The 25318-nt window shown below is 38.0% G+C and overlaps 1 protein-coding gene across 19 annotated transcripts in view; it reads left to right on the forward strand.

The window, feature by feature from the left end:
- Positions 1-25318, forward strand: part of BAZ2B (bromodomain adjacent to zinc finger domain 2B) — a 118841-nt gene that overhangs the window by 49248 nt on the left and 44275 nt on the right. For 18 of the 19 annotated variants that reach the window (XM_068194999.1, XM_068195002.1, XM_068194998.1 and 15 more), the window contains 6 exons: positions 11303-11458; positions 17047-17208; positions 17586-17779; positions 20477-20686; positions 21371-21775; positions 23991-24597. In XM_068194999.1, the coding sequence (XP_068051100.1) occupies positions 11303-11458; positions 17047-17208; positions 17586-17779; positions 20477-20686; positions 21371-21775; positions 23991-24597 (1734 nt within the window). The remainder of the gene's footprint in view (positions 1-11302; positions 11459-17046; positions 17209-17585; positions 17780-20476; positions 20687-21370; positions 21776-23990; positions 24598-25318) is intronic. The other variant, XM_068195017.1, reaches the window with a different exon arrangement.

Below are 25318 nucleotides of genomic sequence, written 5' to 3' on the forward strand. Positions count from 1 at the left end.
CTATTTTAAGGAGAACAAGGCAGGAAAAATGCCATGGGGAAGAAAGGAAGAGGGATTCAACGTATACTACTTTTTTAAAGGGTTCTCTTCTTGTGGGGCGGTGAAGACCTGGTATTTGGAAGCCATTGATTTGAACAGTTTTTTCCCCAAAATACCTGTGCTGTATTCTGCGGATTGCTGAGGAGTGAGTGCTGTTCTCTCTGAAACTATGCCCTTTTCATCTTGAGATCACTGACTGAAAGATAAAGGTTTCACAGGATAGCCATAGGTTTCATACACATGCTGCCTCCCTTACAAGCCCTTTAATACTGATATTTAATTTGGAAGCCCAGTGACCTGGAGTACTGTCCTAATGTCTCTTACAAAACAAGATTCTATTGATTTTTTTTTTTTTAAACAAAATACTGAATTGCTGCTGTTCATAGATAAATTTTATATAATATGATACTCTTGATAAGTTACAGTAGTGCTTTATATTGACTGTGTCTATGAAATGTCCTAGTCTGGGGACCAGCAAAACATACATTTTGTCTTCCAGCAGACTTCTGTGCTGTCCAGCCATCTTCTTGTATCCCTGCTCCGTTCTTTCTGAAGTCCTACAATCTGAGTGTTTTGAAAAGGTTTCCCTTGCTATTTGTAATCTTTTTGCATATTCTACCTCCGAAGAGATTCTTAAAGCTTGGTGCCTCACAGCTGACCTTGTTGGCTCGAGCTTCAGCTTAATTTACAGAACCTTGTTCCTGCAGAGCAGGTAGAACAGCCCTGATGAGAGCTGCAGGAGCTGCATTGCCTGGGCTGCCTGGGGGAAGGGAAGTGTGGGAGGCAGCAGTGGCCAAAGGATACAGCTGTTTTTGCTGTGCAGGGAAGAACAGGTGCTAACCCTGGGCCCAGCCATAGGTCCCTACAGAGCTCTTGAACTGAGTGCTGGGTAGCAGGAGTTGGGACTGCTTAGGCTTCCTGTTCCCACAACCCATAAGACAGCCCCAGCTTTATCTGTCAGATAGGACCATCCTTGACTGCTTGCCTTTGCAGAGTGCCCTCAAAATTTTAAAGAATGGCTTGTTTGCAATGTTAATCTTTATTAACATCCTTTTTGCACTATTAATCTCTAAAGGGTTTTCAAGCTTTGGAAGAAAACAACACCTAGTGTACAGCAAAAGTGGACTTGTGTGTTTTAACCAGTGTTCTTTAATCATGTAAGAAAATGTAATGTTTAGCATGTGGCTTTGTTGGAGCTTGATATCTAGATACAGTACTTCTGTTTCGAAGATGGAAGTATGGATGGCTTATTATCTGCTTTCTTTCCAGTTTATGGAAATAAAATTGTGATCTGGCAGGGTTTTTTGTGTCTAAGCACTTATTTCAAGTTTGTAAATAACATCAAGATGTCAGATTTGCATCTGCTTGGTTTGTAAAAATAATGTTGTAAATGGAGTCAGCCAGAATAGTCTTCTGACACAGTAATACCTGCTGTGGGTTTTGTTGAGGCTTAATTTTATTTCTTTGTGTCTTAAGACCCCCCCATTATTTTTCCTTCTCGTTACTCTGTTTACCTAAACTTTAGTGGACTCTGTTTTGTGGGGATTTTGTTTTGCTTAAATGTCTCAGGTTTTAAAAAAATCATCATACCTTTCAAACTGGAAGAAACAATGAACAAATAACCTAAGAAAGATATTTTGGAAAAGGGAATGGATGCCAGTGATGAAGCTGACTCAAAACAGTGGCTGTTATGGCACGTAACGCTTCCTTCAGGAACTGGTTCTGGGTTTCCAAAGAACCATGAGAGTGCAACTGCATGAAAATGTGGAAACCATTTATCTGTGTCTCAGCTTATTAGTGGGAACTACTACATTCCTGCTAGATGACACTGCAAGATGCTTTTAGGAGTTCAAAACTGAGGAATTAGCATTCCTCAATGATAAGTTTTTTAGTCAGGGTGCCAGGACTCAGATCAGTGATGTGAGAGGCTGATAGACTTTTTCACTCTCCCATGGGCTGAAACTAGTTTTCGCTGGCATTAGAAAATCTAATGTGCAATTTAGATGTTTGGGTTTTTCTCTTTTTGTTTAAATGTAAAATGATATTAATGTTAGAATAGTGAGACTGAAGTTTGGTGCTATTCTAAAACAAAATCAGAACCTGTTGCAAGGCCTGAGGCTGGTACAGGAACAAACTGAAAAGATTTGTTTCTCCTGAATGCTTTTCTGGAACTCTGACTTGGTAACTATAATTCATTTCTCATCAGAGTATGCTGGTGCTTATAGTTTTTAGCAATATTTGAAGGACTAGAGTAATAACTTAAATTGTTAGGATGAAAAACTCCAAAACGAACAAAACCCCCCAAAAAATCTGTAGACCATTTGTTAGGAAGGATTCTGCCTACCATCTTTGCCCCTTCTTACTTGTTAGAGTATATGTGGTCTGCGAGTTCAGGACTTCAGGGTAAAAGAATCCTTTTCTCAGCATCTTTTTTTTTTTACTGGTTCTGAACTCATTATTTTGACATGCATGGCATTCATACACCCAAACAGATATTGGATTTGTAGTTATTTCTTACCCAAATTATTTTTCCTTTAGATCATGTTTTTAAAGATTAACTAAAGTTTTCTCTATGCAGTAATTTCTTTATGTTATTTTTCCTAGCTTAAAGCAAAATAATACCAAGTAGGCAAAACACATTGTTTGTACTGACTCCTTTTAAAAGTTCTTTTACATATATATATATTAGAGCAGATACTTGAGGCTTCACAAAGTTAGATGTTGGTTTAATGCCTTCTGTTATTATTTGGCAAAGTTAGGCAGGATTCAGATATAGAAGTACTAAAAAGCATGTTTGGCACAAGCACTGTTGAATTTTTAACAATTCCCAGCTTTTACCATCAGAGGTTCAACAGGGCACTCCCCCTCGGCAGGTGTTTTCTCCAGCTTTGGTAGTGCCTGTAATTGGAGCTAAGCCTCGATCTTGAGCTTGAGATCAAGTCTGGCTTTTGAACTATGGGAAGAGGTGTACTGTACAATGGCTAAACAGGAGGTAAGTTTCTGAGTGGCAGAATATCACCCGAAAAGCAGAAAATTTGCCTCTGACAGGTTGAAATTCAGATTTTGAAAAAGCACAGAAAAAAAGGCATTGACTTCAGCTGTCCCAGTTTTTTTACTGATTTTTGAACTACTGTTGCATAGGATTTCTAGTGTAGGTTTCTGTTCTTAGGGTGGGTCAGAACCACCCTAAGCAAGAATTTTTGCTATGCATTTAAAAAATGTATTGATTATCAATATGCAAAGATTGAATAATACTTCATAATTTTAAAGTTACAGAGGTACTTGTAGATAGTTTGCTCAGTGCCCTCACAAACTGAAGTAATGGTATAAAATGCTATGTCTTGCTTCTTTGGAAGATGTTGTAGTACTAGAATTTGGTGCAAATGAACCCCAAATTATTGAAGTCTTATAACCAGAATATTAAAAGATCAAAAGATATGTGGGGAATGGAAGAGTGGGCTTCTACACTGAAGCTGGAAACATGTCTTTAAGCTGAACTGTTGGGCATGAAAATAAAAACTGATATTCATCCCAAGACAATGTAAAGTATTGCATTGGTTTGGGGTTTTTTTAGGAACAGAAGGATTTGTAAAACCTCAGTTCTGAAATGATACATCTTTTGTTTTGGTTTGATGACAAAATCTGGTGAACGTGCCTCTTTGGGGCATTTACCAGACTGATGCCAGAGAATCTTTGTGTTTGAATGTTCTTCAGATGCTATTATTTTAGCCTCTGCAGTTATGGCAAGAGTCCAGACTTTGCATCAATTGTATGTGGTACCCCTGTTTGCTGTTTGGAATCTGCTTAGCAGCATTGGAATACAGATGTGTAGTGCCATCATCTCCACTCCACGAGTGGAGTGTCCGTAAGCCTCAATGTCTGCACAGAGTTGCACTGTACAATTGCCACCCTGATATCTGCATCCTGACTGCTTCTCTTCTTGAGCTGGATGAATTGCACAGCTTTTCTGTTGGTAAAAGTAACTTACAGGATGGTACCTTTCTTGTCATCTGAAATTTTCTGTGCTGCAAGAAGTGGCTTGGGCAGCTGCTTTTGTAGGGTGAGCATTCCTGACTGAAAGTGTGTAGATCTATGTAAGAAACTAATCCCACCCATCTACTTCTGTGTTTTGAGGGTGATGGTGTGAACTTCTCCTTTCCAAATCATGCAGAATAACAGATAATGCAGATAGATTTTATTTTAGGAGGGTAGGTTTAGATGGGATGTTAGGAAGAAATTGAGGGTGGTAAGGCACTGGGACAGGTTGACCATAGCAATTGTGATCTCCCCATCCCTGGCACTGTTAAAAGCCAGGCTGGATGGATCTGTGGGCAGCCTCATCCAGTGGAAGGTGTCCCTGCCTGTGGTGGTGTGTGTATGTGTAATGAAATGAGCTTTTAAGGTCCCTTCCAACCCAAGCCATTCTATGATTCTGATTATATATTTGTTTAAACCAGATTGTTAGTGTTCTTACTCTGGGTTTGAAACATTTAAGGAACCTTGGGTCACTTCAACATTAAGTACCTCTCTGTGGTGCTGTGTTGCCTCATGGATACTTAGTATGGCCATACACTTTTTGTGGTACAGATTGGATAGGTTAGATTTCTTGCCCAGCATTATGCAGCTTTCAGAAATATACTCTTGAGGTTTGTCCCGAAGTGAGGCTTATGAAGGATTGTAGTTTAACTTGACCTGTGTGCCCCTCCTCCCTCCATGGAATGTAAAGTGGATTTTAATGCCCTCTGTCATTTGTAACTATTCTTTTCTTTACCATAATCATGAAAATCACAAAAAAGTGATGTTTATTTCTAATGGAAAGCAACACAGTTACTTGTAAAACAGGAGAAAATAAGCTTTTGAGTTGCAACTTATTTTGCATGTATTGTTTAATGATGAGTTTATCCTGTTGGATAAAGTCAAAACAGATGCATTGTTTAAAATGTCATTTTATCCTGAGACTATTTAAAATGGCCACTATGTATTATTAAAGAGTAGACTGGCAACTGATTCCCTTCTCTGTTTCTCTTTTTGCCAGGCCAGTCATGACTCCATTATACCGAGGCTATGAGTTGGGTCTTCTTTGAAGTGGCTTTTAGTAAGTCACCTTATGTGGGTAAAGACTGTTAAAACAAATATATATGGAATTGTAATATCGATGTGATTTTGTGAATGTTTTCACTGCAGTGGATTCTGATGCGATAAACAACGAGTTGTCATATCGCTGATCGAATATGGGTGATGTGAGTCAGGGGAAGGCTATAAAGCCCATTTAGAACGTAACACAGGAACGTACAGTCTGCCTCACACGGTATAACTGGCAGTAAGGTATTAAGTGTATTGGTGCATAGAAGTGTCTTTGTAGGATAGCTTTGAAACACAAGCCAATCTTGCTGTTGATTCACAAACAAAGGTCTTACTGTTGTTGTTGATTTAGTCAAAGAAGTTTTGTTGTGGTGACTTTTTTTCCCAGCAAATTTTACACAAAGTACTTAGAGCAAATTATCGAAAGTGACATAATTGCAGTGACATTCTGCAAAATTTGCAATATGTAGCAGTTAACTTGGCTTTTCTGGTTTGTACAGTATTTGAGACAGTGGATCTCACCAAGTATATAGGCACTTTTATTTGAGTTTAACAATCTCAATGTGTAAAACATCATAGCAGTAGTAGACTGTGTGTTGGAAGGTCTGTGACCAGGCCTTGTCGGCAGAGCAGGGAGCATCATTGGGAGCCTCTGGTGTCCATAGTTTGTCTGTAAGGAGCTGTGACCATTCCTGTGGGTACCTTACTTCCTCCTCACCTGAAGTTTGGTCAGTGTGCTTGCTTGTTTTGTGGGGTTTTTTATCACACCACTTGTTTTGACCACACTCCTCCCTTGTTCTGTGGCCCTTGTGGAGGGTGTGGAACACACAGGTACTGCTTGGCCTGCTGAGTCACCTCTGAGCTAGCACCCGTGCTCTGCGTTTACCTTCTGAGCGTGACCTCTTTGGACTTCATTTTACATTTGTGATGTGTTGGACTGTGTGTTCTGAGACTCTGATGTGCTTCCTTTCATCAGGTGCAATATTTCTGGCATCGGAGCACTCATTGACACAAAAACTAGTGGCAGACTGACAATATTATGATGCAATTAAATGCCTTGCTGTAAGGCAAGAGAACGCAGTATTGTGGGACTCTTCTATAGTTTGGGGTCATAAGGTTGTTACAAATTTCACTTGGTCATTGAGAAAAACTGAAGTATATTTTTACTCAACTTCTTTTTCACTGTGTTAGAGGTAATAATTGAAATGAGGAAGCAGTACATGGGAATGTAGGAGTTAAACTGGAATTTGGATATGAGTTAGTATAGTGTTTAGATGTCTTCAAAATACACTTAATAGTATTCACACATCCCAGCTAACATTGATAGGATAAGAGCAAGAAAAGGGTTTTTCTTCTGCATAAAGGTACATTTCTGTGAAGATTTTGAGCATAGAATAGGTAGGTGATTGACTGTAAAGAAATTTCAACTTGATATATTTGAAAATTATTTGATTGTTGTTTCCTTTAGTAAATCTTTTTTTTCAGTGTTTCTATTTTTACTAAACATTAGTAATTTTTTTCCCCAAAAAGGCAACATTTTTCTTGTGTAAAGCTTCACATACTTCCCTTCTTTGTTCCTTTTAACTGAGAGATTACTTTCTGTTTTCGTTGGGTTAAGTTGCATTAATGATGATTATTCACCATGGGAAATTCAGGAAAAATAGCCGGAGTTTCGAGCAATGCATTGAGAGGAACTGACATAAATCACTACACCAGGAAAAAATCTTAAAGTAATTTTCTTCCTAGTTTTACTTAATGATTTTTCTCTTTTACAAATATGAGAGATTAAAAAACAGTCATGGCAGTTCATAACTACTGTCTGACAAAATAATTCCAATGAAACAAATGTCTCGCTTATACTTGAGGTTAAAAAGGATTTGGATCTGCTGTAACTGGTATGGACTTTTTAGTCACAGAACACATTAGGTCTGCAGTGTAATTATTGCTGATCCTGTCTAATGACTGTTTTGGGGATTATCTCTTTTGGAGTTAGCCATCTGCTGTGGTTAGAGTAATTAAACATAATTAAGGGTTAACTTAGTTTGAAATCAAAAGTATGTATGTCTCTAGGAGAAGAATGTAAATTTCTTCCATTCCAAATAATTCAGAAATACCAATATTCCCGTTCTATGTTAAAGAGATTAAACAAGTAGATAAATTAAAGTTTGAAAAAGCACCCTCTCAAAAACACTTCCTAGACCCCTGCAAACTGAAATAAAAGGAGTAGGGTGGGGGTGAGAGAGAGGGGGGAGCTTTAAAAGGGCAGCTTACTACTGTTCTCCCAGTTCTTATTTGCTCAAACAGATGGCTTATGTTAGTTAAAAGCTTGCAAGTATAGCTATATTTACTTTTCTGTATTTAAAAAGTATTGATTTGCCAAGGATGTCTTCTTATTTATGACTAAAATATGGATTGCTTGTAGGTGGTTCTTAACTATGCTTATTTATAAAATACCTTAGATGCTCACATCTGAGGAACTCCAGGCCTGTCAGCCTGACCTCAGTGCCCAGGAAGGTTATGGAACAGATCATCTTGGGTGCGGTCACATGGCACATGCAGGATAACCAGGGGAGCAGGCCCAGCCAGCAGGGCTTTAGGAAAGACAGGCTCTGTCTGACCAGCCTGATCTCCTTTTGTGACCAGGTGACCTGCCGCGTGAATTAGGGGAAGGCTGTGGATGTGTCTGCCTGGACTTCAGGAAAGGCTTTGATACTGTCTCCCACAACATTCTCCTGGAGAAACAGGCAGCCCATGGCTTGGACAGGTGCACTCTTTGCTGGGTTAAGATCTGGCTGTATGGCCAGGCCCAGAGGGTGGTGGTGAATGGAATTACTTGCAGCTGGGGTTGGTCACGAGTGGTGTCCCCAGGGCTCAGCCCTGGGGCCAGTCCCATTCAATGTTTCTATCAGTGATCAGGAGGAGAGTATTGTGGGCACCCTCAGTAAATTTGCGGATGACGCCAAGTTGGGCGGGATTGTTGATCTGCTTGCAGGTAGGAAGGTTAGGAAGGCTGTGCAGAGGGATCTGGACAGTCTGGATTGATGGGCCAAGGGCAGCTAATTGAGGTTCAATAAGGTGAAATGCTAGGTCCTGCATTTGGATCACAGCAATCCCCTGCAGTGCTCCAGGCTGGAGGCAGAGTGGTTCATAAGCTGGAAAAGGCCCTGGGGGTGCTGGTGGAAGTTGGCTGTACATGGAGCCCAGGTGGGCAAGATGGCCAAGGACACCTGGCTTGTATCAGCCCCCGCAGGACCAGGGCGATGGTATCTAGTTGGCACTGCTGAGGCAACTTGGGTGCTGTGCCTCATTCTGAGTCTGTCACGAAAAAGAAGACACTGAGGGACTGGAGCTAGTCCAGAGACTGAAACAGAGCTGAAGAAGAGGCTGGAGCACCAGGAGCAGCTGAGGGAGAGCTCAGCCTGGAGAAGAGGAGGCTCCTGGGAACCTTCTCCCTCTCTACTCCCTGACAGGAAGGTGTAACCACCAGGCTGGGGTCAGGCTCTGCTCCCAGGGGACAGGGACAGGACAAGAGGGAATGGCCTCAGGTTGTGCCAGGGGAGGGTCTGGTTGGACACCAAAGGAATTTCTTCACGGAAAGGACAATCAGGCACTGGAAGGGGCATCCCATGGAGGTTTGGAGTCCTCATGCCTGGAGGTGTTCCAGGTACCGCTGGATGTGGCACTCAGTGCTCTAGTCTGAGTGACAAGGTGGGGATCGAGCACAAGCTGCACTTGATGATATTGAAAGTCTTTGCCACCCAATTAGGTTGTATTCTGTTATTTTATGATAAAGATTTATTTTAGTGTTTTATTATTACACACGGCATTACAGTTTCTTTTTTTTTTATAAATTTGAGAGTTATGGATGTTTTTGTGAGGGAACGTAAAATATGAAGTTTCAATCCTGAGTTTCAAATGGAGTGTGTTAAAGTTTATAAGTACCTTTCCTTTTACAAGGAAATACTGTAATAATACCATTTTGATTTGTTTCTAATTTCCTTTTTGCTCTCTGTAAATATAGTGACTTTGCTGTAGCCATAATTAAAACAATACCAAAGTACAACAAATTTTAATTTGTGCAAGGACTACTTGTTGACCTCCAGTAAGTTTAGTCATTCATAGTGACTAAAAAAATCACTTTCTCATAATAATTTGCGTCTATTGATGTCCATATACCAAACATAGTAAATCTTTTTACTGTGTGTTTGCGAATGCTGTGGACTTAAGTCCGTAGATGCAAACTAAAACCATGGTCCCTTATGAATGGGATTTTTGTTAATTATTATACTTCAGAATAGGTGTAAAAGTTAATGGACATATATATGTAATAAACACTATATGCAGTATTTTCCAGTGACCTACCTCCACTGATTAGCACATTAGATTGATTGTAGTTACTGACTGTTAAAAACGAATTAGGTATTCTTTAACTATGGGTGAAAAAGGTTTAACTGGAGAAAAGTATGTATTTAGGAGTCCTGAATGAAAAAATTAAAATGTTTAATAATATTTTCCCGTAATAAATTTTCTGAAGTAAACTATTGGTGACAAGGAATGAACAATTTAGTTAAAATGGGCACTGTATCTTCACAGTATTTTGTGTTTCTCCCTTGATTTTGTTTTTGTATTTGCTATGGCTTTTTAAGTTTCATTTTTACTGTCTGAGACAAACCAAGAATCTACTTTCTGGAGAAGCAGATAACAGGTTTTGTGCTGTCTCTCCATGTGTGCATTTGTGAAGTCACTGTTGAATGCAACTTTAGATGTGAAGTGCTGTTTAACATACCAGTTTTCCAAATTGTTTAAAATAGAATTTGGAAAAGTGTTTCTTTCTTGTGTACTTGGCATTCTGCTTTACAAGTACTGGGAATGAGATTTTATAAGTTGTTTGATTTAGGTTCAGTACTTACCCCTCAGATTTCAGGTGTAAATCTGAGAAAGGGTGTTTTCTCTGTCCACAAGGGAGACTCTAGGACAGGAACAGGTTTCTTGGAAGTTTCCCAGTTAAGAGTTCAATATGCTTAGTCTCATGGCATTTTTGATAGTACAGGGACTTTGGAATTTTTTCCCCACCTTATTTATACTGTGATCCTGACTCACCATCATCTGCTGCTCTGGCAGATTGAGTCAGACAGTCTGTTGATGTTGCTACCACTGCAGAAAGACATCATTGGCTTGGCTGCACTTCTTAAGTAATTGAGAAACTACTTCACAGAATATGCTGAGTTGGAAAGGACCCGCAAAGATCACTTAACTCCTGGCCCTGCACGAGACCATCCCCAAGAGTCACACAATGTGCCTGAGAGTATTGTCCAAACACTTCTTCTAGTGTTTTTAATAATAACATTACTGTCTGTTTCTCTTAAAATACACATGCTTGTTCCATGAAATAAGTCTGGTGACTTTCGATTTAGGCAATTCATGGCACAGATAAATGTCTTATTTTGTATGAAAAGCTCACCAGGAAACACCACCACCAAAAACCCCTAGCAACTTACAGGAGTTCTTGTATTTATACTATCTCACCATAATTGCTGGGTCTTTCCTTAAATTAAGAGTCTAGATATGGACATTTTGGCATGCACTACAGGCTCTTTAAAGTTGGCTGTCAGGGAGCAGTAAGGACCAGGGCTGCTGTGCAAGGGGGGATAAGCTGGCAGTTGAGGATTACACAGGCAGGGCTTTTGCCTACTCCAGCACAGTGCTGGTCACAGGATTAGACAGAATAGTGGACTCTGTCTGGCCCAGCATCCATCCAGTTGTCTGATCAGAAGTAGCAGTAGATGGGAGCTGATGCCATGCTAGAGGGCAGCTAGAACATGGGATGTAGCCAAGATGCAGGGGCACAGGCAGGCTGCAAGAGTGATGGGCTGCCATGGGCTGAGGGCTCCAGCCTGAGCTGAAATTGAGCTCCTGAGCAGAGGGTGTGGTGGAGGCATTCAAGTAGAAATGTGGTGTAACTCTGAACAGCAGTACCAATTTCCCACAGTGCTGCAGCTCTGCTGAGTTCCCTGACAGATGGGTGCTGTTAATGGGATGTACCTCTCATGTGAAGGTCTCATGGCAACCTCTTGAGAATTTTGTGCAGATTCTGAGACATAGTCAGCACAGACAGTCCCCATAGTCCCTTGTGGTTTCCTTTGCTGCCATGGAAGACAGATATTTATCTTCTCTCTTCCAGATATGGAGTCTGGAGAGCGGTTAACGTCATCATCAGCCTCCTCTACTGCAGCTGCTTCCACTCCAGCATCTTCGACACCATCGGTAACTTCAGAAGTATCGAAAGGTGGCCTTTCCTCTGGAGCCGCGACACTGAGCTCCACAATCAACACATGTGGTAAAAATGACTCAAGTCTATATTGCAATGTAATTTTAGTGTTTGTCAGCACTTGTAATTGCTATTACAAATCAAACATAATAAGGTTGCACAGATGCATCCAAGAAAAATGTTCGTGGTTTTTGGTTTTGCCAAGTAACATTCATTTGCTGTGAATACATTTTACATAGTACTTAGTTATTGATGGAATGAAATTAATTAAAAATTACCTATTTAAAATGTGGAAAAAAAAATTCAGTTTGCAAGGCTGCCTTGAAAGCAAGGACCAAATAAAGGGGTCACCTAGCAAACTCTGTGCCACTTTCAGATTGAGTTGTAATAAACAGCTTCTTGAACGTACATAATGTTCTCAGCATTTAAGCCCAGCCCATACTGTTGTTTTACATTTGGAGGAATAGTTTCTTCTAATGGAGCTTGAAATGGAAAAGATAAATTTCACAATGTCACAGTCTTGGGTAATATTGACTAGAGGGAAATATATTACCTTGAATCAGAAATATATATGGAAGATTCCTCCGTGCAAGAATCTAATTTTTGTGATTGAAACTCCTATTTTAGCTGAATGATGCAAACGTCATCCATAGAACAAGAAACAGTAAACTCTTCCCTGCTGTTTCTCACTTAACTGTTGGTAAACAGATCTTTTTTTGGAGAACATTCGTTCTGTTAGCCTGATTCTTAAATGATATATGGTAAATAGGAAGCCTTTTCATCTTAAATTCATGGTAATCCCCTGTTTTCAGAAAAAACTCTGTTCTTGCAGCAAAATGAGCAAAAGTACATTCTCCAAACTGATACAGCTTGATAATAAGTAATGAGTAGATTCCAAGTCCCCAACTTCATCCTGCATTTGCAGCTGCCCCAAGAAGCTGAAACCAGAATGTCTCCAGACCTAGAGTTATGTCTCAACTATTTTTTTCAATTTCTCAAAAATCAGCCAGAAAATTCTTAACCAAAACTCTCCTGGAATAAATAACAAAGTGTTTCATTTTTCAGTACACAGCTAAAGAGTCATCTCCAAAACAATTTTTTGTCTGTATTCATTAGCCCATGCCACTTCAGATGGATTTCTTTGGTGGTTCCTAGAATGAAGCAGGAGTTAATTTCCATATGGCTATGAATGTATAGTCCTAACATGAGGATTTCTGTGACTCATTTACCTCTCCTTGCTGCTTTTGCTGTGTATGTATTGCATCATGTAATTCTGTATCTACTGTTAAGGATCTGTGCATTTATAGGGATATGTATTTGGTCTGCCAAAATACAGTAAGACTGAAGCAGATGAATAATGTAATAAAGGTACTAAACTTGTCAGTTTTGTTCTTCATTAGAAAACAGAGGTGGTTCTTTACTAAAGGCCTTTTAGAAATTCCATTCTCATATTTTATTTTTAAAAAAGTGTAATTTCTGTCTGATAGCTAATAGTTAAAAAGACTGATAGTAATTACCAGCATTCTTTTTTTTTTTTTTTTTTTTTTTGATGATCAGATTGTTTACCTGGCTGCATCTGATGTTTAAGAGCATACATCATTTTTCAAGGGCACTTTGTCTTCCCAAAACCAAGCTAGAATGTAGTTTACTATCAATACCATCAATTTTATTTATGAGTATGTCTGTTTCTCTGCTGACACTGTGCACTGTGGTTACTGTTGTATCCACTGTGAAAAGATTCCATTGAAGTGTTTATGCTGCCTGTCTTGAATTTACAAGATACTCTGTAGCCAAGAGAGACTATATACTAGCCAGTTCTAAACTGAGGCGTTCTTCACTCCTGTAATGTTTTTAAAAACCCAACAATGTCTGTCAAACAGATAATTGAATTATCTTCAAATTTAAAAATGCATTTTTCTAGTATCTAATAAAATAATTTTTTAAGAATGAGCAATTATTCTTACTAAGAGAAGGTAATGCATGTTAATGCATGAGATTAGAGAGGTTCTTTTTAGCCCAAAAATATATCTTTATTTTCTTTGCAGCAATCAGTAGCCTATTAAGTAGTCTCTGCAATAAACCTGATTGCATGCTCTGTCAGGTGCCCATGATGAGTTAGAACTGGGACTCTTTATGCTTAGCCAGGGAGATTAAAATATGAGTAAATTATTTTCGCATATTCCCAGGTCAGAAAGACAAAGCACTTGTGTGAAGCCATTGTGGAATATATCACATACTGTTAGTTTAATTGGTTAATTTGCACTAGTTTCTGAATAATTAAAGCATTCCAGTCAAGTAAACAGATACTTTATTTGCTTTCTTCTTATTCACCCATTGCTGAAAATAAGGTGCATTGGAAAAGTAAATTGCCTCTGGAAAGAGGTTTACATTCACCCTCATGAGCGTGTTATCAACTTTGGAAGAATATAACTCAATAGCTTTTTCTCTTAATAAAACCATAATTCAGTGATTTGTCTTTATGAAAAGCAATAATACTAGTGTGTGAAACCATTCTAAGCTGAACATTTTAAGCTGTATTGTTTTGATGTTACCAGATCGGGAAGGTCTTTAATTTTTAATTTTCAAAAAAGGGAAGTTCATTAACTTTTTATTAAATAACAAAAGACAACACCTTTTTTTATCAGACCAGAAGCTGTTTTTGTTAAAGCAAAATTCTTCAGTCTTTTTGGAGTTCTCTTTCTCCTTAATGAGATCCAGAACAATTTTAAAATTGTGTACATAAATGCCCAAAGTCATTCTTTGTTACTTAGAGACCAGCATTGTTGAAATGTATTTTGCCCTTTGGAATAATGCTTTCAATCATTTATCTGTGCAGTGGTTAGTAGAATTTCAAAAACTGTGCTCAAAAATATTTAACCTATTTGAAAGTAAGCCAGGAATGTTAAGGAGTGAGATTTAATATGAAATTTAGCTATGTGGAGCATGTTTAAAGTAAGTTAGTAACTTGAAGAGTGAACACTAAAATAGGAAAATTAAGGAAATACTATTTCCTAATTAATTGGTAAGCAGACTGTTAGTATTTTCATGAGATAAGAAAGAGAGAAAATATCATTACAGTTCAGTGTAGTGTTACAAGACTTCTACCATTTTTGTTTTATTTCTTCCATGTGTTTAAATGCGTATTTTAAAATAGATGGCTTCTCTTTCCTAGATACCTTAGGTAATGGCTTAGCACATTTAGTATGTCTTCTTTCAAGGCCATAATAGTGTGTAGTATAGTGTACAGTTAGCTGCACTTTCTGTATGATGAAGAAAGTTGATGAACAATCTCAAAGATTCTTTTAACTTGGAAAGTCTTCAAAGTATTATGAAACTTTGCAATGCAATGCTGCTCATCAGCATGATTAAGAATCACCACGGTGGTCTGTGAGAGAGAAGCATTGTGGAAGAAGATACACAAAAGAGGTTTGGGTTGGTTGTGGTTGTTTTTTGGGTCTTTTTTGTGATAGTTTACAAAGTGTTGTTAAAGCCATTTGAACTAAATTCAGCAAATGTGGACCCGAAACATGATGCTTTTAAACTCATGTCAGAAGTTTAGAGAAATACTCTACACATCACCTGCAATAGTTAGCATCAATTAAATGAAAATCTCATTTTGTCTTGGAGGAAGGAAAAAAAGCCACCTGAACCAGAAATGTGAAATCAGTAAGAGGAATTTCCCTGCAGTGTATTTGTAGTATTCATGTTATGTTGCCTTGTAGTTGCTAATAAATGAAAGATCCTTGTGAATGCCCTTATGTTCCTAACACTCAATAGGATGAGTTACTGCAGTCAAGAACTCATTCCAGAATTATTCCTTCTATACACAAAGACAGTAATAATGTTTAAAACATGTAGAGGGAAAATTAGGATTAGCACTAGTAGTTTGTGTAGCACTCCACCAGAAGCATGGACAGTGTGCAGAAGCCTTTGTTGATAATGGGAGTCTCCTGTAAAACAGAGAATGCTTGGTCTTTCTCATGCTGTCCTTTTTAACGTGATGCTCTTTATATTAAAGGGTGGCACACATGAATTTAATGTTCTTTGATGTCAGTCTTTTTCTGCTTTTTCTCTCCATTAGGGACTACATTGTTCTTCTGGTTACGTATGCTTTTATAGTCTGAGAATTCCATTATTTGTTTTCCATACTTGTGTTCAGGCTATCTCTAAAGCTGAAGTTTAGTTCTGAAACTCCTATGAGATTTTCTCTACCAGGATTACAGAATTTCTAGGCCTTTGATTTTTGTCTCTCATCTTAGCTATTATATATTCTTACCTTGTCCTACCCTATGCATACATGCTGACTCGCTCAGAATGTATGTGAGAGCAGCACAGCATCAGTGCCTGCTCTCTTCTGTGCTGCCCTTCCCCAGCCTTCTAGTGTGTAGCAATTCAAATAACTTCTCTATTTATTTTTTTTCTGGTCTCTTCCCCTGTTAATTTTCCTTTTCACATATTTTCCTTTCTGTATTAGCTTCAGTCTCCTTATTGTTTAAGGTAAGCAGAGGTCTAGCTATGCTTACATTTTGCATGTAACTTTTAGTCTGGTTTATCTAGCTTTAGTCCTCCCACTGAGACCACATTGCCACTCACTTCTCCCCTGCCTTTCACCACCACCCTTGCCATTGAAGAGGGCTGGAGAGGAAAATTGGAGGCACAAAAAGCAATCGAGATAAGTACAATTTACTCGAAACAGAGATGAGATAAGAAAACAAATATTAACAGCAGCAGTACTGACAGAGGGTTTAAGAAACAAACTATTCAAATGGAGCCCTCCCCATCCCGACAATAGACAATTACTGACCTCTGCCACTGGTGCGCCAACTGGGAAGAGAGCCCTTCTCCCTGGAAGAGAGTCCCTTTCACCTGCCAATGATGTGAGATTTACTTGAATAACCTTTGGATCCGGGCCACCCCCCCTCCCAGCTACTGCAAAAACGAACCCACCTCTTCATCATGTCTGATCTTCATCTTGTCTTCCAGCCTCCCAGCCTGAGAGATGGCATAATGCATATTGAAGTTAGAAGCAGGATCACCAGTTGAAACTAGGGCGTTTGAATAGGGTTGTTACAGGAAAAAAATAGAGGCAGCTTTTTTTGCAATGCAGTGTCAAACTCAGGGGTAGAAACCTCTTGCAGTGGCTGTAGAGTTACCATTGGGTAGCTAGCAGCTCCTCTATTTAATAGGTCTTCTCATGGGGAACAGCTTCAGATGTGGTTTTGTGGTGGAGGCCTTGAGTATTGCAAGATTCAAATTGCAGAGGTGACTGAAAGCTGTCGTGTTACTTTGTTGTTCTGATGTAGAAAGGGTGCTGAGATAATAATAAATGTTAAAGGGTGATCTGTGAATACTGATTAAGTTTATAAGACTAGCAGTTTCATTTTGGGGTGATCAGTGTCATATAGTTTTCTATTAAGTATTAATTTTCAGAATGCATTTAAATAAAACTGCATTGCAAACTTATCAGCATGGCTTTAATGTCTTAAGACCAGAGTTGCTTCAGGAAATGTATGTCATTGAGAAGTTCCTTAATGTTTTGTTCTTACTTCTAGATTTAGTAAATCTGCTCTGGATTATGCACAGCAATATGCTTACTGAAATACTTAAATATAGTATTAGAACAACTGAAGTTTGTTTTTATTTCCTTTGTGGTTCAGAATGGTGGCGAACAGCAGACACGCATTCTCGTCCTGGGGCAGCTTTTTTCCCACCACTCTTGGGAATTCCCACATTGTTTGCGCCTCCTGCACAGAATCATGATTCTGCTTCATTCCACTCAAGAGCTACAGGAAAAAGTAGTCGGAGTAATACAGACAAAGGTAATGGCTGAAGTTGTCAGGAAATAATCATATTGAACTTCTGCACATGCAGAAAGATGTGGAATTCGAGCTTTACTTTCCTCATTCTTCCCATTCCTAAAGAGCTCTATAAAAATTGGTTCTATTATGTAAGGATGATACATACCATGTATGTGTTTGGCCTTTAATTCATGGATGCTCTGTAGGATTGAACTAAAATAACTCCAAATCAGAGTGACACTTTCACGACAAATTTTTGTATATGTGTCTAGTAACTTGTAAGTAGTCTAGGATCTTGTTACTTGTCTGTGGCATCTTAGTGTGACTGGAGCATCTCAAAGAAATGATGTTACTTCAGATTTATTTTAAATGTCACTTTGTAAATCTGTCATCTTTAGGTATAAATGGATCACTGAATGGCAACAGTACCACTGCAGTCTCAGCTCTCAGCACATCCGTGCTCTCCACTAGCATTGCAACATCGGCAGGACCAGTGAAAAATGTGACCTCGGGAGCTGGAGGACGCAAATACAACCAGGAGCAAAGCAAAGTTCAGCTTTTGGACACCAGGGCTGACAAAATCAAAGATAAGGTAAATACACTGAAAGAAGATGACGATTCCGACAAAAAATTTGACATGATAAGTGTTCTGCACACAGGAGCATATTTAAGTGTTCTTTCTGAGTACAAAATGTTTTGGATTCTTCTGATCTATTAGAGCAGGATCTGTCTCCTTATCTCTGTAGGGATTTTTTGTGTCTATTGGTGTTTGAAATTTTTTTAATTGTTTGGGGTTTTTTAAACATACTTATGAATGAAAAGTTACTATTAGTGCTAATTTCACTAGGTGATAAGTTAATAGTGGTGTCCAACACCTTGTTTTATTTAATTTATCTAATTTAAAAAAAAAAAATTTTAACACCCATATTTGATATTATTATATTACAGTATGTATATACACACATATATTGGTATTACAATTATAACATTATTGATTATTTCTGTAAATTTAATTAGGTTTTCATGTATCTTATAAAAACAAAAAGAAAATTTTTAGACATTAAAAATGCTTTTCTGTAAGTAATTTCCTATTTATCAGAAGAAAGAACTATTATTGACTGCTGTGTTTCAGAAATAATCCTAGCCATCTAATATGAAAGACACAAATAGTCTCAGTGAGTTAGTAAACGTTATATACTGACCTAAGCACTCTAAGAACTTTGCTACTCTTGGAATCAAAACTCTTGAAGCAAAACACAGAAAATGGTATGCTGGAAAGGTGATTACTGTCAGAATAGAAGCTAGGGGAGTAATTCTCTACTGATAGCCATCTAGACTAAAATATTTTTCTTTCTTTTTATCTAATTATTTTTGTTTTTTGAGAGTCAATTGGGCCTCTTGCTTTCTTTCTGTTACTGAACTACACTCAGCCACCAAGTCCAGATGTTGGAAGGTGAGAGGTTGGCATTTTCAAAGGACAGCTGGTGCTTATGTATCTGCATAAAAATAGGGGTTAGCACTGAAATGGTTACTTATAATTGTGTAGTGATATAAAATGTTTAGTATATGGACAATAAGGAAATTATTAAGAATATTTTCCCTCAAAATACTCTTCATGTTCAACAGTTGACACCTTTTGAAAGTATTAAGCTAGTTAAAGGTATTTGGAAAGTATTTGACTTTTTTCAGGCTTAAATACTAAAAATGGCTCTTTCTAAAATTCTGCTTTTATCCTGGGTATCTACATGCAAAATTTAGCTTTCTTTCTGTGGTGCAGAGGTAAAGCTTTTTCCAGATGGCGTTGCTGTATTTCTCGCTATTACTACAATTGGGCAGGATACCAAATAAATTTCTATTTTAATATTTCTAAATACCTTCCCAAAAGGTACTTTTTGGCTCTTTGCTTTATTCAGACAATTTAACCTCTTTTTGCCCATTGTTTGTTTGTTTGTGTTTTTGGTTGGTTGGTTGGTTTGTTGTTTTGGTTCCTTCCCCCCACCCCCCCCCATTTTCTGTCAGGATGTCTGTCAGCATTCTTATCTTCTCCTTTGTGTTACCTTTCGTCTTTAAGTATAAATTTGGTACTGTTGATAGATTTCTTGATGCAAGCACTGATTTCAAACTCCTGTTTTATTGACTAAATACTGATGTGCTGTAAAAGGATGGATTTGATGTGCAAGTACCATTCTTAAGAATGTTGTGTTCTGTATCTTGACTTTTAAGTCCTTTGTCTCATGCAGATAAATGTTAGGTTGTCTTTTTCTTAAGTTCCTGTAGTAAATTTTAAATACTGAAATGGAGTTTGTTGTTCCTAATCTTACTTGATATGCTGATGTTCCTAACTTCTTTTCCTCTGAAACTTTTTATGAGGTAATTGGTATTTGTCAATGTAATGGTTTGAACAACCTTTTGTATCAAAACACAGAAATTACTCCAAATGAGAATTCTAATATAAGGATGGTTATGATTATTAAAGCTGAGCTTTGTACAAGTGATGTTATGCTTTTAAATTTCTAAGTGTAAAACTTGCCTCTTCTTAAAAGCATGTCTTACTTTAAAACCTTTTAATATACTTTTCTAGAAGTTCTTTTATTTAGGGTTTTAGTTTTCTAGTATTCATCTTCTGATTTCGTCAGTCATCTCCTTAGTTGTAATTTCTTTTTGAGGATGGTATCTAAAAAAATTGTTAAAATAGTTATTTAGTTTTAGGAAAAAAAGAAGGCAAAGCTGATATCCAAGTGTTTTTACAGTTTATGAAAATCTAGAGTTAGAGTTGTCAGAGTATTTCACCAGATCCTGGTCCATTTTTCAGAAGCAGATCCCAGAAGCAATTTGATGAACATTCTCCTTTCAGTCCTCAAAACTCTACATTGCTGTACAGACCATATTGTGAAAGTAGTTAAATGAATGCATCACTGAAGCTTTGATAAACCTAATGTTTGTTGTTCTTTCTGCACTAACTTGCACTATGAGTTTTGGGTATGAATTTTTTTTGGAATCTGCACATTCTGCGGAGGTTTACTAGTCCTGAATTCTAGGTCAACGTTCTACGCCTAAATTTGGCATTTTATTTTATGATGTAGTAATGTCAGCAGTGGTCAGAAAAAGACTTCAGTGGAACTTTGTGGCCACTTTTTAATTTTCATCACCTTGTGAAGCACTTGTTCTTTAAGCATCGCAGATCACTTTACTCTAAAGTCTCACTCTTCTTTGTTTCAAGGATTATGTGTAATAATATTTTTTGTGTATTAAAATGGAAGCATTAACCGAGAATTCATCTTCCCGGTAGAAGCCCAGAAAAAAAGCAATGGAAAGCTCTAGTAACAGCGACAGTGATTCGGGCTCCTCTTCAGACACCTCAAGTGAAGGTGTAAGTAGTAGTGACTCAGATGACCTAGAGGAGGATGAAGAGGAGGAGGAGGAGGACCAGAGTGCTGAAGAGAGTGAAGATGATGAATCTGATTCCGAAAATGAAGCACATCACAAAAGCAAGAACAAGGTATAACACCATACTCTGCTGCCCACAGTCTTGTTGCTACAAGCTGTTTGTGACAAGTTGACCTACTCACTTCTGTGAACAAATAGTCAACAGTTACTTAACTGCACGTTTATAAATGCTAAGAATACTCTTTTTAGGTTTGCTTCAGGGTTTTCTGTTTGTGGGGTTTCTGGGAGAGGTTTTTTTGGTTCTTTTGTGTGCATGCATGTCTGTGTATTGCTGTTCTTTACAGGCCTGGAGTTTACAGCTGGTAGACTTATTTTTGTTATAAACTAGGAAATACAAAGAAATTAAGTACTGTGTGCAGGTAGTGAATTGAAAATATATCATTGTGGATATTGCTTTAGCAGTTGCTCTTTTCCTAGTAGAGTGCCTACTTTTCCCTAGTAGTAGAACAATAAGATTGGAATCTTTGGTATCATGTTAGGTTTACAGTCAGAAATACATTTAAGAAGAACCACAATTTAATACTCCTTCTCTAGTAAACGTTACTGTAACATGCTGAAACTATCTGGGGGAAAAAAACTGAAAATGAACAATAAATATATTACAGGACTGATTAAAAAATAATTATTGTTCATCCTCTGCAAAGACTATTGTAATTGCTTCAGGGATCATATGTTTAGCCTTTTCGAAAGGATCTTTAACTTACGTAATGAACAGTCAAAAATAAATATTTTGCAGGTGCTAATGCATAGTGGTGTAACAGATACGAAAACCGATGGACAGAAATCACAGGACAAGTCTCAAGAAAAAAGAACACACCAGCAGATACCTCTTGTGTCTGAGACTCACTCCCAGACTCACTCATCATTCCAGTCCCAGCAGAAGCAGCCTCAGGTTTTGTCACAGCAGCTTCCATTTATTTTTCAAAGCTCTCAGGCAAAGGAGGAATCTGTGAACAAACACACAAGTGTAATACAGTCTACGGGATTGGTTCCTAATGTGAAACCTTTGTCTTTGGTACATGAAGCCAAAAAGGAGACCTATTTAAAACTCATAGTTCCTTCCCCTGATCTACTGAAAGCAGGGAATAAAAATACCTCTGAAGAATCTATCACTTTGACCAGCGATGTTAGATCTAAACGGGTGAGTGAAGTTTTTTGATTATTTGTAACCTGTGTCATCTGCTTAAAAAGGCATAACATTGTGCCATCAAGCTCTTTTAAATATAGTGTATTAGAATTATAAGTATATATATATTTTCATAATCGTGGGAGTTGATGTGTTTTTAGAGTTGATCTGGATTTCTGAATGGTGTAAATGAACTAGATTGTATGGGTCATGCATCTCGTAAGAACAAAGTGCACCTGAAATCAATATCAAAATAAGAAAATTGTAAATATAAAAACAAGTAAATTGTGTGGCCTGGATATTTTTCCTGTGCTTCTAGGTTCAGTCAAAATGCTGATTTAATACTTCACATATCTAGTATGCAAGCATGACTTCACTTTCTTTCAAGTTAGATAGTTGTCAAGTCAACGTAATTGAAATCACCTATTTTAACCATGATTTTAAACAAAGAAGCTGAAAGCCATTTTAAAAAATGCTCAATATAATGTTGAGTTTTGTTTGTTCTTTAAAGACAGGTATTTATGCACTGATAGCTGTAAAAACTCAGTATGGCCATTTCAATAGTTTTTTAGAATCAAAGAATGGCCTGGGTTGGAAAGAACCTTAAGTTCTACCCTGTCCCACCCCTGCCATGGCAGGGACCCCTCCCACTGTCCCAGGTGCTCCCAGCCCCAGTGTCCGGCCTGGCCTTGGGCACTGCCAGGGATCCAGTACAGCCACAGCTGCTCTGGGCACCCTGTGCCAGGGCCTGCCCACCCTCCCTCATTTTATCTTCTTTTTACTGATCAGGACTGTACAATAAGTTTATATGTCTGTCTTAACAGTTCTGCCACTTCTAGAATTTTTAGAAAATAAATCCTCAGTTTATTTATTTTTTAATAGTAATTAAGGTGACTGCTGATGAATTTCCTATTCAGTGAGATTTGAATGAGGATTAGACGAGAATAAAAATCTATCATTTTACAAACACTGAGGCTGAGGATATATACAAAAATAAATATATAAAAAAGTACATTTATGGAGGCAACTGTCATTATTATTTTATTGTTTCAAATTTTGTTTTAAACTGAGTAGTATTCAGGAGTACTAAACTCAATTCTGATTCACAGCTAACTCACAGACCCTCAGTGAGGACTGAAAAATCCTTAATTTTTATTGCTAGACTAGAAGATAAAAACTGTTTTTCCTTTCCGATTTCCTGTTACTAGGTAAAATTCAAATAAGCTTGTCACTTACCAGAAGTAGCTAAATTATAATAATGAGAACATACATCTTTGCTATTGCTATTGAAAGAAGCTTCTGCTTTCAAATTTAGGTTATGAGTCTTTAGCTGGTGATAGATCACACATTTAGTAGTTTGATTTCTCTAAAACTTTTACTGGAGGTATGCACTGTTTGAGTATTTATTTTAGAGTTCTTCATATTTTCTTATTCAGTTTTAAATGTTAGTAACTTCCAAGAATGTGTTGTGTTTGACTTGATTTTTAAAAATAGATTTTAAACTGAACTATCATTATTCATTTTATTGTATTTTCTATTGAAGATGATGTGCGTTTTTTTTCTTTGGAAGAGTCTTTAGACTAAAGACACTGTAGGCTTTACATGCATTTCTGAACTATTACTAAGTTTTGCATGAAGAATTTCAAGTTAAACAGTTAACATATCGCAGCATTTCTGAGTAATACCTTTTCCCTCATTATTTTAAATAAAATTTTCTACACCAACAGTCCTCTGTTGGTTTTCTAGTATTGTGGCCATTAGTGTGTTGTATTTACCTTGTGCTTTAAAGTGAACAAATTATTAAAGATAGCTGTACATTCCTTAATGGGATTTTTATATGCTGAATTAAGTTATAAGAAGAGGTTTTCCTGTGCTGGTACACACAAGAGTAGTAAGTATCTTTCTAAAAATGGCCTTTTTCAGAATGATTCATACCTTTATGAAAGTGTCTGTCTAGAGCATTGTAGCAGGTGAGAAAGCTTCCCTGTATATTTGAATCAACTTCATCTTGAGTTCAGTTTGTCTTTCCCTCCATGATTTACAGTGAAAAAATCATGCAAGACTCGTGTAACCAGTAGTTACTCATCTCTTCTCTTGTACCTAGTATCTGCTTTTGGCTTTCTAAAAATGGCTTAGCAGATGTTTAAAATTTCCTAGAGCTCACCTGTCTGAATAACAAAGAAAGCCAAAGACCTCCACATTTTATTCCTCTGTCTTCTTATTTCTTTAGGAACAATACAAACAGACATTCCCAGCACAGCTAAAGAAACAGGAATCGTCTAAGAGCCTGAAGAAGGTTATCGCAGCTTTGTCAAGCCCCAAACCAACATCTAGTTCACCAGCTCATCAAAAACTCACATCTTTGGAAAACAACCATTCTAACCCATTCCTGACAAATGCACTTTTAGGTAATCACCAACCCAATGGAGTTATTCAGAGCGTCATCCAGGAGGCTCCTCTTGCACTCACTACAAAACCGAAACCCCAGACCAAGATCAATGAAAGTGTAGCCATTTCTAGTAGTGCCCCCTTTTCTTTGCCAATAAACTTGAGTGCATGTGGGAAAAAGCCAACTGGTAACCGGACAGCTGTTATGCCCTCTACCTCTCCTGTGTTACCTGGTTCAGGAAAGGATAAAGCAGTCAGCAATAATGCAGTAAATGCAGTAAAACCACAGCATCGCCTTCATTCTGCAAAGCTGGTGGTGGAGCAGTTCAGAGGGGTAGACTCAGATGCCCCCAGCAGTAAAGACTCTGACGACTCAAATGATGATGACGACGATGATGAAGATGAAGATGAGGATGATGAAGAAGATGATTCTGATGATAGCCAATCAGGTGGTTTAACCTTTTTAATAGAAAAAGCAGAAACTTATTTTTTTGCATTTTGAAAACATGCATTTCCCACCATATTTTAAAATAGGGGCAGGAAATACTGGGCCAGCATGGCCTCCACAGTGCCCTACACATCTCATTGAAATTAGCACATGTCCTCATTCTTCATTGTGTCATATCCAAAAGTCATGTTTGGGGTGTTCAGATACTTGGTCAGCTGTCCTGGCGAGGTGGCTCCTTAGTCTTTTGGAAAGGCTGTTGGAGACCTGCCTTCCGCATTAGATACCCAGCCTGCAGCTTCATGTGACAAAGTGCTCAGGCAGGGATTGACATTAAGGCTGATTGATGGTTGATGATTCTGGCAGACAGAGACCAGCTGCAAAACAGGTTTCCTAGCCAGAGAGGAACTAAACAAGGGCCTTCAAATTGTCAAGAGTGGCAAGAAAAGCATGTTTCTGTGCCTCATTCAGGAGTACAGTCATTCCTGAGCAAGTAATTGGACAGTTTTAAGGGCTGCAGACCAGGCTATGCAATTTGGAATGCAAGGCCTGTTTTAAACAGTTGACTGTATTCACAGTCACTGCTTTGTCCTGTGTGCTGATATCCCTTGTGTCCAGCCTCCACCTTCATCATTCTCTTCCTCCTCTCATCCACACATCCTGTACTAATCTTTTCATCTCAGGATTGTATCTCACCTTTAGTTCCTTACCCTGGCTATCCTCGA

Source organism: Anomalospiza imberbis, chromosome 7, assembly GCF_031753505.1.
Source record: "Anomalospiza imberbis isolate Cuckoo-Finch-1a 21T00152 chromosome 7, ASM3175350v1, whole genome shotgun sequence".
Lineage (NCBI taxonomy): Eukaryota > Metazoa > Chordata > Aves > Passeriformes > Viduidae > Anomalospiza > Anomalospiza imberbis.